Source organism: Phyllopteryx taeniolatus, chromosome 7, assembly GCF_024500385.1.
Source record: "Phyllopteryx taeniolatus isolate TA_2022b chromosome 7, UOR_Ptae_1.2, whole genome shotgun sequence".
NCBI classification, from domain to species: Eukaryota; Metazoa; Chordata; class Actinopteri; order Syngnathiformes; family Syngnathidae; genus Phyllopteryx; species Phyllopteryx taeniolatus.
Window position 1 is genome coordinate 27,686,080 of NC_084508.1, and position 11,606 is coordinate 27,697,685.

The following is an 11,606-nucleotide window of genomic DNA, read 5'->3' on the forward strand; positions in this document are numbered from 1 at the left end:
TAGAGAGACAGAAAAATCCTTTTGTTAGTTTTTTTTCCGTTTATGCTTAAGAGTTCTCTTTCTGTATGTGTGTGGTTTGTGTGTTTAACTGGTACTTTGTCCCTGACGACCTTTAACCTCCCCTACCTTGATTCATCCAGTGCACTGAACTTCTCATACAGATTGCATATTTTTTTTGTCTATTTGATGCTCACCATGTGCAATTGGGAAGCCGAATAATGCAATTTTTAAATACAGCTTATTAAATTACACAACTTTCCCCAAAAGCCAACTCTTCTCTTGAGCAGAGCACATTTCTCAGTCTTTGCCACTTCAACAAAGAACCAAAATCAAAGGCTGCTCTCCACTTGTTTTAGGTAGTCTAGGCGAGTGTTTCTCAAACCTTGTACACCACCCTAAAAAAATACTTGGCTCTCCAAGTGCCACCATCATCACCGAAATTAAAATACAGTAGCGTAATAGGCCTAAGTGTTCATAAAAATCCGAGAGCGTTTTTATTCCTAAATGGTATATTTGATATTATTGTAAGGCACTTTAACATTGGGCACAGTTTTAATATAATTTATAACTATGTATCTAACAGTGTTTAGACTACATAGCATGCACACAGGAAAAACTAGCAAACAAGTTAGCGCCGCAAATGGCAGCGCTAACCTGTTTGCTAAATGAAAAACAATAGGTAGTCTTGGTACGACAAACCATAGTCCGTTCGACATTTATACATAGACACTTCAATGAACGGGTTGGTCATGGATGTGTGGGGTTGGCCAGTTCCTGCGATAGCTCAGTGCGTCTGCCATCCTGGATGTGTCAGATCCATTGGTTAATTGTGAGTAAATGTACTGACCTTTATAAAGTGACAAATTACATGTTGCGTAGCACACATTTATTTCAATAACTTTATAGGGTCAGTTACGATGATACATTTTTGTAATATCACGGGTGTCACGGTCGGTGTCCTTAAAAAAAAAAAAAAAAAAAATATATATATATATATATATATATATATATATATATTTATTTTTTTTTAACAACATTTTTGGAGTTTACAACTTCAAAATGAGATGTATGAGGCAGACACTTTGTTCTACTTCCTGTGACACTTCCTCTCAAAGAAACTTAATGTGGTTGGCCAAAAAAAAAAAAAAGCTTAAAATGTTCATGGTCTAACCACTGTGATAGCATCTCCACGAAGCCTGCCATTATTCTCGCATTCTGTTTTACATTTGTTTTATAATGGAAGGAGTTTACACAAGTGGATGGCATTTGCTTTTCCTGGCTGCGTTAGTTTCAGGTATGATTGCTAACATTTTAAGTTTCCTTTCCTGCAATAAATTATCATTTGCAAAAGATTTATCAACTCTCTCTTGAGCCCAATACTCAAACTAAATTTTGTTCACTGACAGCAGGTTTACGCACTGATGCAAAGATATTAATTATAATGAGAGGAATGTTTGAGACATTATTAATAATTTATATACACATAAGAAGTGTAAATAATACACAGTAGATGTCTTTTTGCTTCAAAGAGTCATGGTTTCCCCAAAATGGTTTGTTTCAATGAGCTGTCTGCACTGTCACTAACAAAGGTTATTGTGGTTTTCTCTCAAATTCATCTACATTTGCAGTGAGAACGTAACTTACAAATACTCATCATGGTCATGAATGTCATATTATTTTGGGGCTTTTAATGCTGGATTTGAACAGTTATTTTTCCAACCGGGAGTGGAATCGAGTAATGTCAATCTTCATACTTATCTTTCTCCTAATTTGTAATCACCATATATTGCATCAAGTACTGAATGTATAATATGACTGGGCAAACAAATCTGAGAAATTCTTTTGATCGACATACAAAATGTAAAAACATTCATTAGATGGTTACTTTAATAATGCTTACATTATTAGTTTTGTTGATTTAACTACTGTTAGCCTGTCACCTTTGGGTTGTGTAATTCATTCATTCATTTTCCGTACCGCTTATCCTCACGAGCGTCACGGGCGTGCTGGAGCCTATCCCAGCTGACTCTTGAGTGAAGGGCGGGGTACACCCTGAACTGGTCGCCAGCCAATCGCAGGGCTGGGTTGTGTAATTTTGAATTTGTCATTCAAAGGCCAAGCATACAGGAGGTTGCCATTGTCAAGTATGAATAACCACACCCTCATAGATAGATTAGATGCCCATTTATTGTAAAACAAGTTCTTTGCATTATTGTGCAGTTTTGCCATGATTGTACGTCTGCATTTGCAGTTATTACTCAGGTTGTGTGAAGTCTGTGAACTCAGAGGGCTTTTTATTGCACCCCAACCTCTGAAAACTGGTGTTCTACAAAGGTCAATATCAGGTCCTTCACTATAATATCCCCCTTTCTGTTGGTAACTGTTGGTTAGTTATTCTTCTGTTATTCTGCTCTGACTTCCCTACAACATAAGCTTCAACAGTTTCCAGTTTCCGCTCAGTTTCTCATATCCACTCATCCATCCATTTTCCAAACCGCTTATCCTCAGTTGGGTCGCATGTGTGCTGGAACCTAGAGGCCGGGGTACACTCTGAACTGGTCGCCACCCAATCGCAGGGCACAGATAAACAATCATTCACACTCACGTTCACAACTACGTGCAATTTAGAGTCTTCAATTAACCTAACTTGCATGTTTTTGGGATGTGGGAGGAAAACCCACGCAGGCACAGGGAGAACATGCAAACTCCACACAGGCGAGGCCGGATTTGAACCCGCATCCTCAGAACTGTGAGGCAGATGTGCTAACCAGTCGCCCACCGTGCTGCCCAGTTTCTCATAAATACAAGTAAAACAAATGAAAACGAAATTCACCAGTTTTCCACTTTCAATATCTCCTCCTTGAATGGTTCTAACATTCAATTTGTCAACTCTAAGGGCTCTATTTTCCTAACTAGCGCGACTCAGCGTGATGCGTGGCTTAACTCTGCGAGTTGGCGTGTTAGAATGGGTTTTCGTGATCTTGCAGTTGTGTGCAGTATTTAACAAACGGGCTGTGTGCGGGTGGGAGTAAACACTTTATTCGCCACCAATTAAAGCGGCTGAATTCATTCATTCTCTTTAAGTGAGGCACAATCACGGTCTCGCATGCATGGAGAGAATGATCCGTGCTGACTGGAAGCTTTATATTAGAAAAAACAGCGTGATGAAATACAGGTTGTCCTGTTGACTTAAATACGACCGCGGACCTCATGAATCTAGCCCCGCACTCATGCACGATCATACAATAAATTAAGCTGTATCTCTCCCTCAGCCTCTTTCACCATCCAATGATTGTGGTTTTTTTCATCCTTTTCTTCCGCTTATCCGGGGTCGGGTTGCAAGGGCAGCATCTTTAATAGGGAAGCACAGACTTCTTTTCACCAGCCACTTCATCCAGCTCTTCTGGGGTGATTCCAAGGTGTTCCCAGGCCACCCCCCAGACATAGTCTTTCCAGTGATTCATGGGTCGTCCCCGGGGCCTCCTCCCAGTGGAACATGCCCGAAAAACCTGACCAGGGAGGCATCCTAACCAGATACCCGAGCGACCTCATCTGGCTCCTCTCGATGCGGAGGAGCAGTGGTGCGACTCTGTGCCCCTTCCTAATGTCCAAGCTTCTCACCCTGTGTCTCAGGGAGAGCCCGGTCACCCTGTGGAGAAAACTCATTTTAGGCGCTTGTATCCTCTGTCTTGTTCTTTCGGTCATAACCAGTAGCTCGTGACCATAGGTGAGGTTAGGAACGTAGATTGGTAAATTGATTGGTAAATCGATAAAAATTCTTATCCCAACTGCTTCACACTCGGCTGAGAACCGCTTCAGTGAGAGTTGGAGATCGCGGCTTGATGACACACTGCTCCCCCTGAATTTGAGATTCGACTTCCTGACAGATCTTCCTTTCCAGCATCCCTTATTAGACTTTGCAATGGAGGCTGAAGAGTGTGATCCCCCTGTAGTTGGAACAGACCCTTTGATCCCCCTTCTTAAAACGGGAGCCGACCACACTGCTATGCCAATCCAGAGGTACTGTCTCTGATGTCCATGCAATGTTGCAGAGGCGTGTCAACCAGGACAGACAGACAACATCCAGAGCCTGTAGGAACTCCAGGTAGATTATATCCATCCGGGTCCCTGCTACTGAGGAGCTTTTTAACCACCTCAGTGACCTCAACCCCAGAGATAGGAAAGCCCGTCTCGGAGTCCGCATATTGTGCTTCCCCATACGAAGGAGTGTCAGTTGAATTGAAAAATTCTTCAAAATATTCTCCCACCGATTCACAACATCTCAAGTCAAGGTCAGCATCTCTAGCCCCGAATATACACAGTGTTCATGGTGCACTGCTTCCCCTTCCTGAGATGCTGGATGATGAACCAGATTTTTTTTTAGAAGACTTGCGGAGGTGGCGGCACGCTGTACGACTGGTTAGCCCGTCCGCCTCACAGTTCTGAGGATCCGGGGTTCAAATCCGCCCTTGCCTGTGTGTAGTTTGCATGTTCTCCCCGTGCCTGCGTGGGTTTTCTCCGGGTACTCCGGTTTCCTCCCACATCCTAAAAACATGCATGGTAGGTTAATTTAAGACTGTAAATTGCCCGTAGTTGTGAATGTGAGTGTGAATGGTTGTTCATTTATATGTGGCCTGCGATTGTCTGGCGACCAGTTCAGGGTGTGCCCCGCCTCTCGCCCGCAGTTAACTGGGATAGGCTCCCTCATACCCATGACCATATTGAGGAGCAGCGGTGTAGAAAATGGACGGATGGGTAGACTTCCGCAAGTCATTCTCCATGTCCTCACTGAACTCCTCTCATGCCTGAGTTTTAGCTTCGGTTACCTCAAACGCTGCATTCTGCTTGGGCTGCTGGTACCCATCAGCTACTTCCGGAGTCCCACAGGCCCAAAAAGCTTTATAGGACTCCTTCTTCAGCTTGACGGCATCCTTTACCGCTGATGTCCTCCACCGGGTTCTATCTCCTTTCTGTGACTGGCTCCAAGTCAGTCCTGAGATCATTCAGGAGATCCAAAATTGCATTGCTGAATCAACGATATGTCACAATAATTTTCGTTCCTGGCATTTCAAAAATGTATAAAAGTTGGAAAGATGTGTTCTCTTTCGCCTCTCATTCCTCGTCACAATTATTGTATGTACCGTAAAACACAGCACTGCTGGTGTGCACCTGCCTTTCAGCCGTGGTATTTTAAAGAAAATCAGCCACCGTAACTTGTCTCAGGTCTGATAAATCACATTGTGCGTGCTAAATTAATCTTTTGGCATGAACTCCTCCCAGAATCTGCAAAATAAACTTTTTGGGCACTTATGCCCAGTTAGCAGACACAATCCTAGTTGTGCTTGATTAGTAGATCAGCTTCCACATCTATTTACGTGATCAATCAAGTTTGCTCCTGTTTTTGCATGTTCAAACTCTTAGTAAATCAGGCTCTAAATGTTTAACTTTTTTTTTTTTTTTAACTCATTGAAGATGTTCTTTGTTAAATAATTTCAGCCTGGAAGAAGAACAATTAAAATCAACCATGAAAAGCCCACAATTAAAATGAAATGTATATCTATGATGGGTGTACGTAAACTTCTCACTGCAATTGTATATTGGTCATACACTCTTATTTTTAGACCCCATCGCTGCCGTCATTAACACGTACAGTATTATTAATATCGAAACAAAAATGGTAACAGCTATTGATGTTATACATTGCAAGACAGTAAATTGTATGCTGTAGTAATTTGTAAGTGGAAGTGATGGGATTCTCTCATAGGTGTCCACTTATTTGGAAATGATAAATCAATAATTGGAGCTTCAAGTTTTGGGGGTCACATCTACCGGGCAGTCCTGCACCCCACGGAGGTCCTCCCTCTGATAGGTATACACAAACACAATATTACTTCATTTACTGTTCAATATGTGGACTATGTTTTCAATTTTCATATTTGACACAAATCTGTTTTTGTTCAAGACTGGACCAAATTTGAAGTACTTGTGTCATTGTCTTTTGGTTCTGTGCAGGAACCTATATAATGAAAAACCCAGAGGGAGAACTATGCATCAAAGCTACTCTTGGAGCACAGTATATCGTCATCATACAGAAGGTACAGTACAGTACACACTATGATATATATATGATTGTGTATGCATCATCCAGGGATAGACTGACTTGAAAAGAGTGTCGCAAGTTGAAATTTTGTGGGAAGAAAGGAAATTGATAAAATGTTGTTGTTGTTGTGTTTATTGTTTTTAAGATGAAACAAATAGAGACATGCTTTTTTACTGTACAACATTATGTGCTTGTGTGCACCTTATTTTCAGGCACTTAATACTGTCTTTTCCTAACATTTAACAGGAAAAGAGGAACCTGTTCATTTATGAATAAGATCAAATGTAATGACATTCCAATCCACCTTTTTAAGATAGTTTTCCACGCAATTCTGTCTGTTGATGGTAGTCTTCAGGTAAAATGTATACTATTCCCTTTTTACACATTATTTATGCTTGGAGGCAACCTTTTGTTAAAAACAAACAAACCCACAATGGTTACTGAAATAACTAAATAGAAAAAAGTAATGTTCTGAAAAATTACTCTTAAGAAACAGTCCATTATTCAGAATTGTTGCACAACCCTTTGAGGCAATCAGAAACCTTCTGATTGCAGAGGTATCTGTATCGATCAATGACCTGTTTTTTTTTTTTTTTTTTTTTTTGTCCTGTTCAGCCGTTAGGTCAAGCAGAATGGAGGATCTGTATCCCTTTTATGCCAGAACAGTTTTCCTGTGTCACAGTGGAGTTTTTAAGCTGCCGCTGTGGTTTCTAAATATTATAATGGCTATCTATTGAGAATCAGTGTCGATCAGTCAGACAGAACAAAGTTTCTAGAGTGAGTGAATTTAAGACTTTTAAGTGCGCCTTACGGTCGTGAAAATAAAGCGAAGGAAAAATAGTAATAGTAATAGTAATAAAACAACAACAGAAACCTTGACAACAAAGAATACAGAAGTCAAAAGTTTACTTTTACACTTACAAAATAGTCTTGTTATTGTCAGTTCAATGACTTATGAGCAGGTATTTTAGCCCAGTCCCTGTGAGCAAACTGCTTGGGTTTCAGACTGAATGTTTCAGCTCTTTCCACAGATATTAAATAGGATTTACATTTGTTAATCAGGACTCATGGAAGGCCACTTAAGATTACTCGAATGTTTTATTTTTAGCCATTTTTTGCTGCGTGTATCTGTGTGTTTTGAGTCATTTTTGGGTTATTCTGTTGAAGGACTCATGACTTGCAGCTGGCACTGGGCAGCATATTTTGCTCCAGAATCTCCTGATAGTCTTGTAATTTGATGGTGTCTTGCACAGATTCAAGACAGTTGCAAAGCAGCCCAATGATATTGGAGAACATCACCAAGTCTCCTTCATATTTCACAGTAGACACAGTTTTCGTCTATTTGTACGCTTAATTTTTGGGTCTGTAAACAAAGCTTTAATGGAACGGTGCTGATAATTTTGCTATCTATCTATCTATCTATCTATCTATCTATTTATTTATTTATTTTTTTATTTTTTTAATTTTTTAATTTTTTAATTTTTTAATTTTTTAATTTTTTAATTTTTTAATTTTTTAATTTTTTAATTTTTTAATTTTTTTAATTTTTTTTATTTTTTAATTTTTATTTATAACCTGTCCTGTTCAGCTGCATGGCTATGCAGAATGATGGATCTTTATGCCTTTTTTTGCTGGAAAAGTTTTGCTGTCCAACAGGGGAGTTTGAAATACTCCCTCTGATGATTTCTTACATTCTTAATATGATGTTTATTGAAAATGTAGCCGGAAAGAAAAGGGTTTTAGGGGACAGACCACGGGACAAAACGGGCAAGGGGAATAGGGGTACGAACCACAGCAGAACAGTAGTTAGACAGTTTAGATACGTTACAATAGTCAAATCGTGTTCTTATTCGTGGATGGGGGGGGGGCACCAGTTAAGTGTGTTTAAACACCTGTAGGAACCTGGGAGTTGATATCTTAATATAACCTGTATTATTGTTAGTGGTCCCAGCATAAGCAATTCAAGGCCGATAGCGTGTCTATGGAACTTATTAGTGAATGAACACCATATCACATGCATGTTAGTCAACTGGTGTACGGAGTTGCTGAGCCGGCACGTTCGCAAAGGGGGGCCAAGCCAGCGAGCCCATCCCGCGGGGGACCCAAACTAATACTGAAACTAATAAAAAACACATTAAAATGAAGCATTTTTTTAAAAATTTAAACTGAAAAAATCTAACAAACCTGCTCTAAAAACTAATTAAAACTAACTGAATTTGCAAAAGAAAAGTCAAAATGAAATAAAAATTAACTGTAATGGAAATTCCAAAACTATTATAACCCTGGTGTGGAGCTGGTCCACTGTTCCATGGCCAGGAGGAAACTCACACTGCTCCTCATGAATCTGAGGTCCAATTTCCCAATGGATTCCCCTCTTGAAAATCATGAAATAGACCTTACCTGAGAGGCTGAGGTGTATGACCCCTTTGTAGTTGGAACACACCCTGCGGGGGACCATCACCAATTGGCCTCTGCCAATTCAAAGGCCCTGTCCCCGATGTTGACGCGATGTTGCGGAGGCGTGTCAACCAAGACAGCCCCACAACATCCAGAGCCTTCAGGAACTCCGGGCAGATCTTATCCACCCACAGCTCCTGCCACCGAGAGATCGGAGAGCACACCTCAAGAGTCCCCAGACTCTGCTTCCTCATAGAAAGGCATGTCGGTGGAATTGAGGAGGTCTTTGATGTATTCGCCCCTCCAACCACAACCCCAGGTCAAGGTTGATAAATGCCCCATCCCCACTTTACACAGTGTTGATGGTACATTGCTCCCCCCCTCCTGTTCCACTGTACGATGGACCAGAATTTCCTTGAAGTTATTCATTGGTTGTTCTCCATGGTCATGGCTATGACTACACTAGTTGCAACCTCTGGATCTCGCGCAACAGCTTAGGCTTCTTCCCTGCCAGATAGGTGGCGTTCCACATCTCGAGGGCGAGCTTCAGTAGCCGGGATCATTTTAGGGGATTCTGAGCCGTGCTTTGTCTGACCCCTCACCTAGTACCCTACCAGAGGCACAAAGTGCCTGACAACTTAGCTCCTAATATCATCAGGTCACACAAACCCCACCACTACGATGAAGTGACTGCTAAAGGAGGAGCTTTTTGTAGTAATGTAAATTAACAATAGAATTAATTCTTTGTAAATCATTGTCTTCCACAATATACCACAATCTGTGTACCCAAAATTATGGTTAATGTTCTACACAATACTTATTTTCTTTCTTGCATTTGTATGCTTACTCTTATACACGACCCTTAATCTGCAATGGATGTCAATAGGTAAATGGACCACTTGAGTAATATATAACATTTCATCATTTGAATACATTTAGAAGAGGTGGTTTTTCAACTTGGACCCTCTCAAGGTCCTGGCGAGCGGTTCCTGCCACAGGGAATCAGCTGTCTTGTCTCTCACTCTACCTACGAATGCTGCCAGCCTACAGTTCACTTTCAAAAAGGTACAACACACTTAACAGTTTTGCAATTTCAAGTAATACACAGAAAATGTAAACCTAAACAACACAGTCACAGTGAATTACAAATTACTTCTCTTCCCAGGAAAATAATCTTTATTATGTCACCAAGCTGACAGCTTGGGTGACTCCTCAGCCTGTCTGCTTAGGATGTGCTAGTAAGACCAAAAAAAATGGACACATGACATAACCTTTCATTTCCTTAACATGTAGACTAAGTTTGTCTTTTGTTGCTGTTCCTCAGATAAGACTTATTTGGGTTTGGTGTCACACGACAAGCTGTTTGCAGCATCTTATGGTCGAAGCTTTAGGTGCAAATCTGGGAACGTGCTTCTGCCATCTTCAGAAATGAGTATTAAGCTGGTACCTCTCCAGATGCAGGCATTCAGTATGCCCAACGGACAATATGGAGAAGGTGAATAAGCTTTTATTTGCTTCTACATTCACATTTAAAAAACAAACATTTGAATCCTCATCTTTTTCAGCGGAAGAGTGTTTGGCTGACTTTAACAAGAGGATCATCCCCATTATCCTTTTGGCCGTCGGGTTTGGCCTTTTGATGATTGCCATCGTGACTTTCTTATTGGTTAAAGAACATCGCACACATGGCTATGAAAGGTTCTGAGATCTCTCTGAAACCGTTCATGTCAAATAGCATTTTGACATTATCTCTCAGTTAAAACTCCTGAAATTATGGACAATGTTTGTATAATGCTGCGTCCCACCTCTCTACCAATGTCAACTGGGATAAACTCAAGCTCACCTTTCACCATGAGGACAAGTGGTACAGAAAATGGATGGATGTTTGTATAATGCTGAGTGATGTGATATTTTAGTCTACGTGAAAACATTTGTATTGTAATGATGCTGTGACACTTGATGTCAATTAAATTCCCTCCATTTGATATTTAATTTTGTTATTCGTAAACAAAACTACAGAATAATAAAGACTATAATCTCAATATAAATAAATACTGTCATCCCTCATGATATCGCAGTTCACTTATTGCGGGTTTAGTGAGTGGCAGAATATTTTTAATGTACTGTCCAGTACAGTTAGTCAACTGCATATCTCTGTTAAAGTAAACATTGATACCTAATTGAATATAGCCTACCACCACTAGTTAGAACAAATTCTCATCCATAACAGGTGGTATAGATAGGGAAAACTGAAACAGCCGCGGGCGCGCTTTCAATTTAAAAAAAAAAACTACTCCAACGATCACAAAATATGAACAAAATACTGTAATCAAAAGCATTTTTAGCACACCTGCCGGTTGGCTTTACTGACACGGTCACTGTCTATGGTCCGTGACAAGAATGAGTTTGACACACCTGGATGTGGATGGCGACCCAAGTGGACGAAAATAATACTTCACATGCATACACTCTTATTGGTTGATGGTGGTAAAGTGTATGGATGAAATTTTATATATCTATATATGCACGCACATATACACACACACATATACATATCCACACACGAGGGATTACTGTATTGTATTCCAGGGGTAGGGGAGCTTTATTGCTCAAGGGGCCAGGGTTATAATACCTTTGAATTTTCCATTATAGTTAGTTTTATTTTGCTTTGACTTTTTTCAAATTGAGTTAGTTTTAATTAGACACGTTTGTGAGTTTTTATTAGTTCTTATATTCTTTTCAAAAATGCTTCGTTTAAATTTAGTTTTTTTGTTAGTTTCAGTATGTTTTTGTTATTTGGGATATTTGTCAAATGTGAGATTTCAAAAAAGGATCACAGTAGCTGTTTTTTTATTTGTCTACAAAAATGTTTTTCCAATTTTAGTTTTACTTATTTCGTTCGTTTTCATTTCCCATAATAACCTTGCAAGGGACACATTTGATCTTGACACTTTAGCATAGAATTATTTTTAAAATCGTATTAATATTTGTATTTTTATTATTCACAGTAAATGTATTAAGGAATTGTTTAACGAGATATATGAATACAAAAATAAACGTAAAAAAATTAGACTTTAATTAACCAGTTTTTGGGGGAAATGCAACAAAT

At 39.8% G+C, this 11,606-nt stretch overlaps 1 protein-coding gene across 2 annotated transcripts; it reads left to right on the plus strand.

Annotated features, from left to right (window-relative positions):
* Nucleotides 1-1,158: 1,158 nt before the first annotated feature.
* On the plus strand, nucleotides 1,159-10,482 carry lamp3 (lysosomal associated membrane protein 3). 2 transcript variants are annotated; one of them, XM_061778417.1, is made up of 7 exons: nucleotides 1,159-1,294; nucleotides 5,765-5,869; nucleotides 6,013-6,095; nucleotides 9,437-9,562; nucleotides 9,663-9,735; nucleotides 9,822-9,992; nucleotides 10,063-10,482. In XM_061778417.1, exons 1-7 carry the CDS (start codon nucleotides 1,237-1,239, stop codon nucleotides 10,200-10,202), a joined length of 756 nt encoding a protein of 251 aa, XP_061634401.1. In that variant the 5' UTR covers nucleotides 1,159-1,236; the 3' UTR covers nucleotides 10,203-10,482. The 2 variants fall into 2 exon arrangements, with proteins under 2 accessions (XP_061634401.1, XP_061634402.1); XM_061778418.1 differs by lacking the exon at nucleotides 5,765-5,869 and having other exon boundaries at nucleotides 1,164-1,294.
* The last annotated feature ends 1,124 nt before the right edge of the window (nucleotides 10,483-11,606 follow it).

What these genes read in the sequence shown, in the direction of transcription:
- lamp3 (XM_061778417.1), top strand. Translation starts at nt 1,237, where the DNA reads ATGGAAGGAGTTTACACAAGTGGATGGCATTTGCTTTTCCTGGCTGCG. An exon ending in GGAGGTCCTCCCTCTGATAG is followed by an intron (nt 5,870 to 6,012) that starts GTATACACAAAC and finishes GGTTCTGTGCAG; the next exon opens with GAACCTATATAATGAAAAAC. An exon ending in TACAGTTCACTTTCAAAAAG is followed by an intron (nt 9,563 to 9,662) that starts GTACAACACACT and finishes TTCTCTTCCCAG; the next exon opens with GAAAATAATCTTTATTATGT.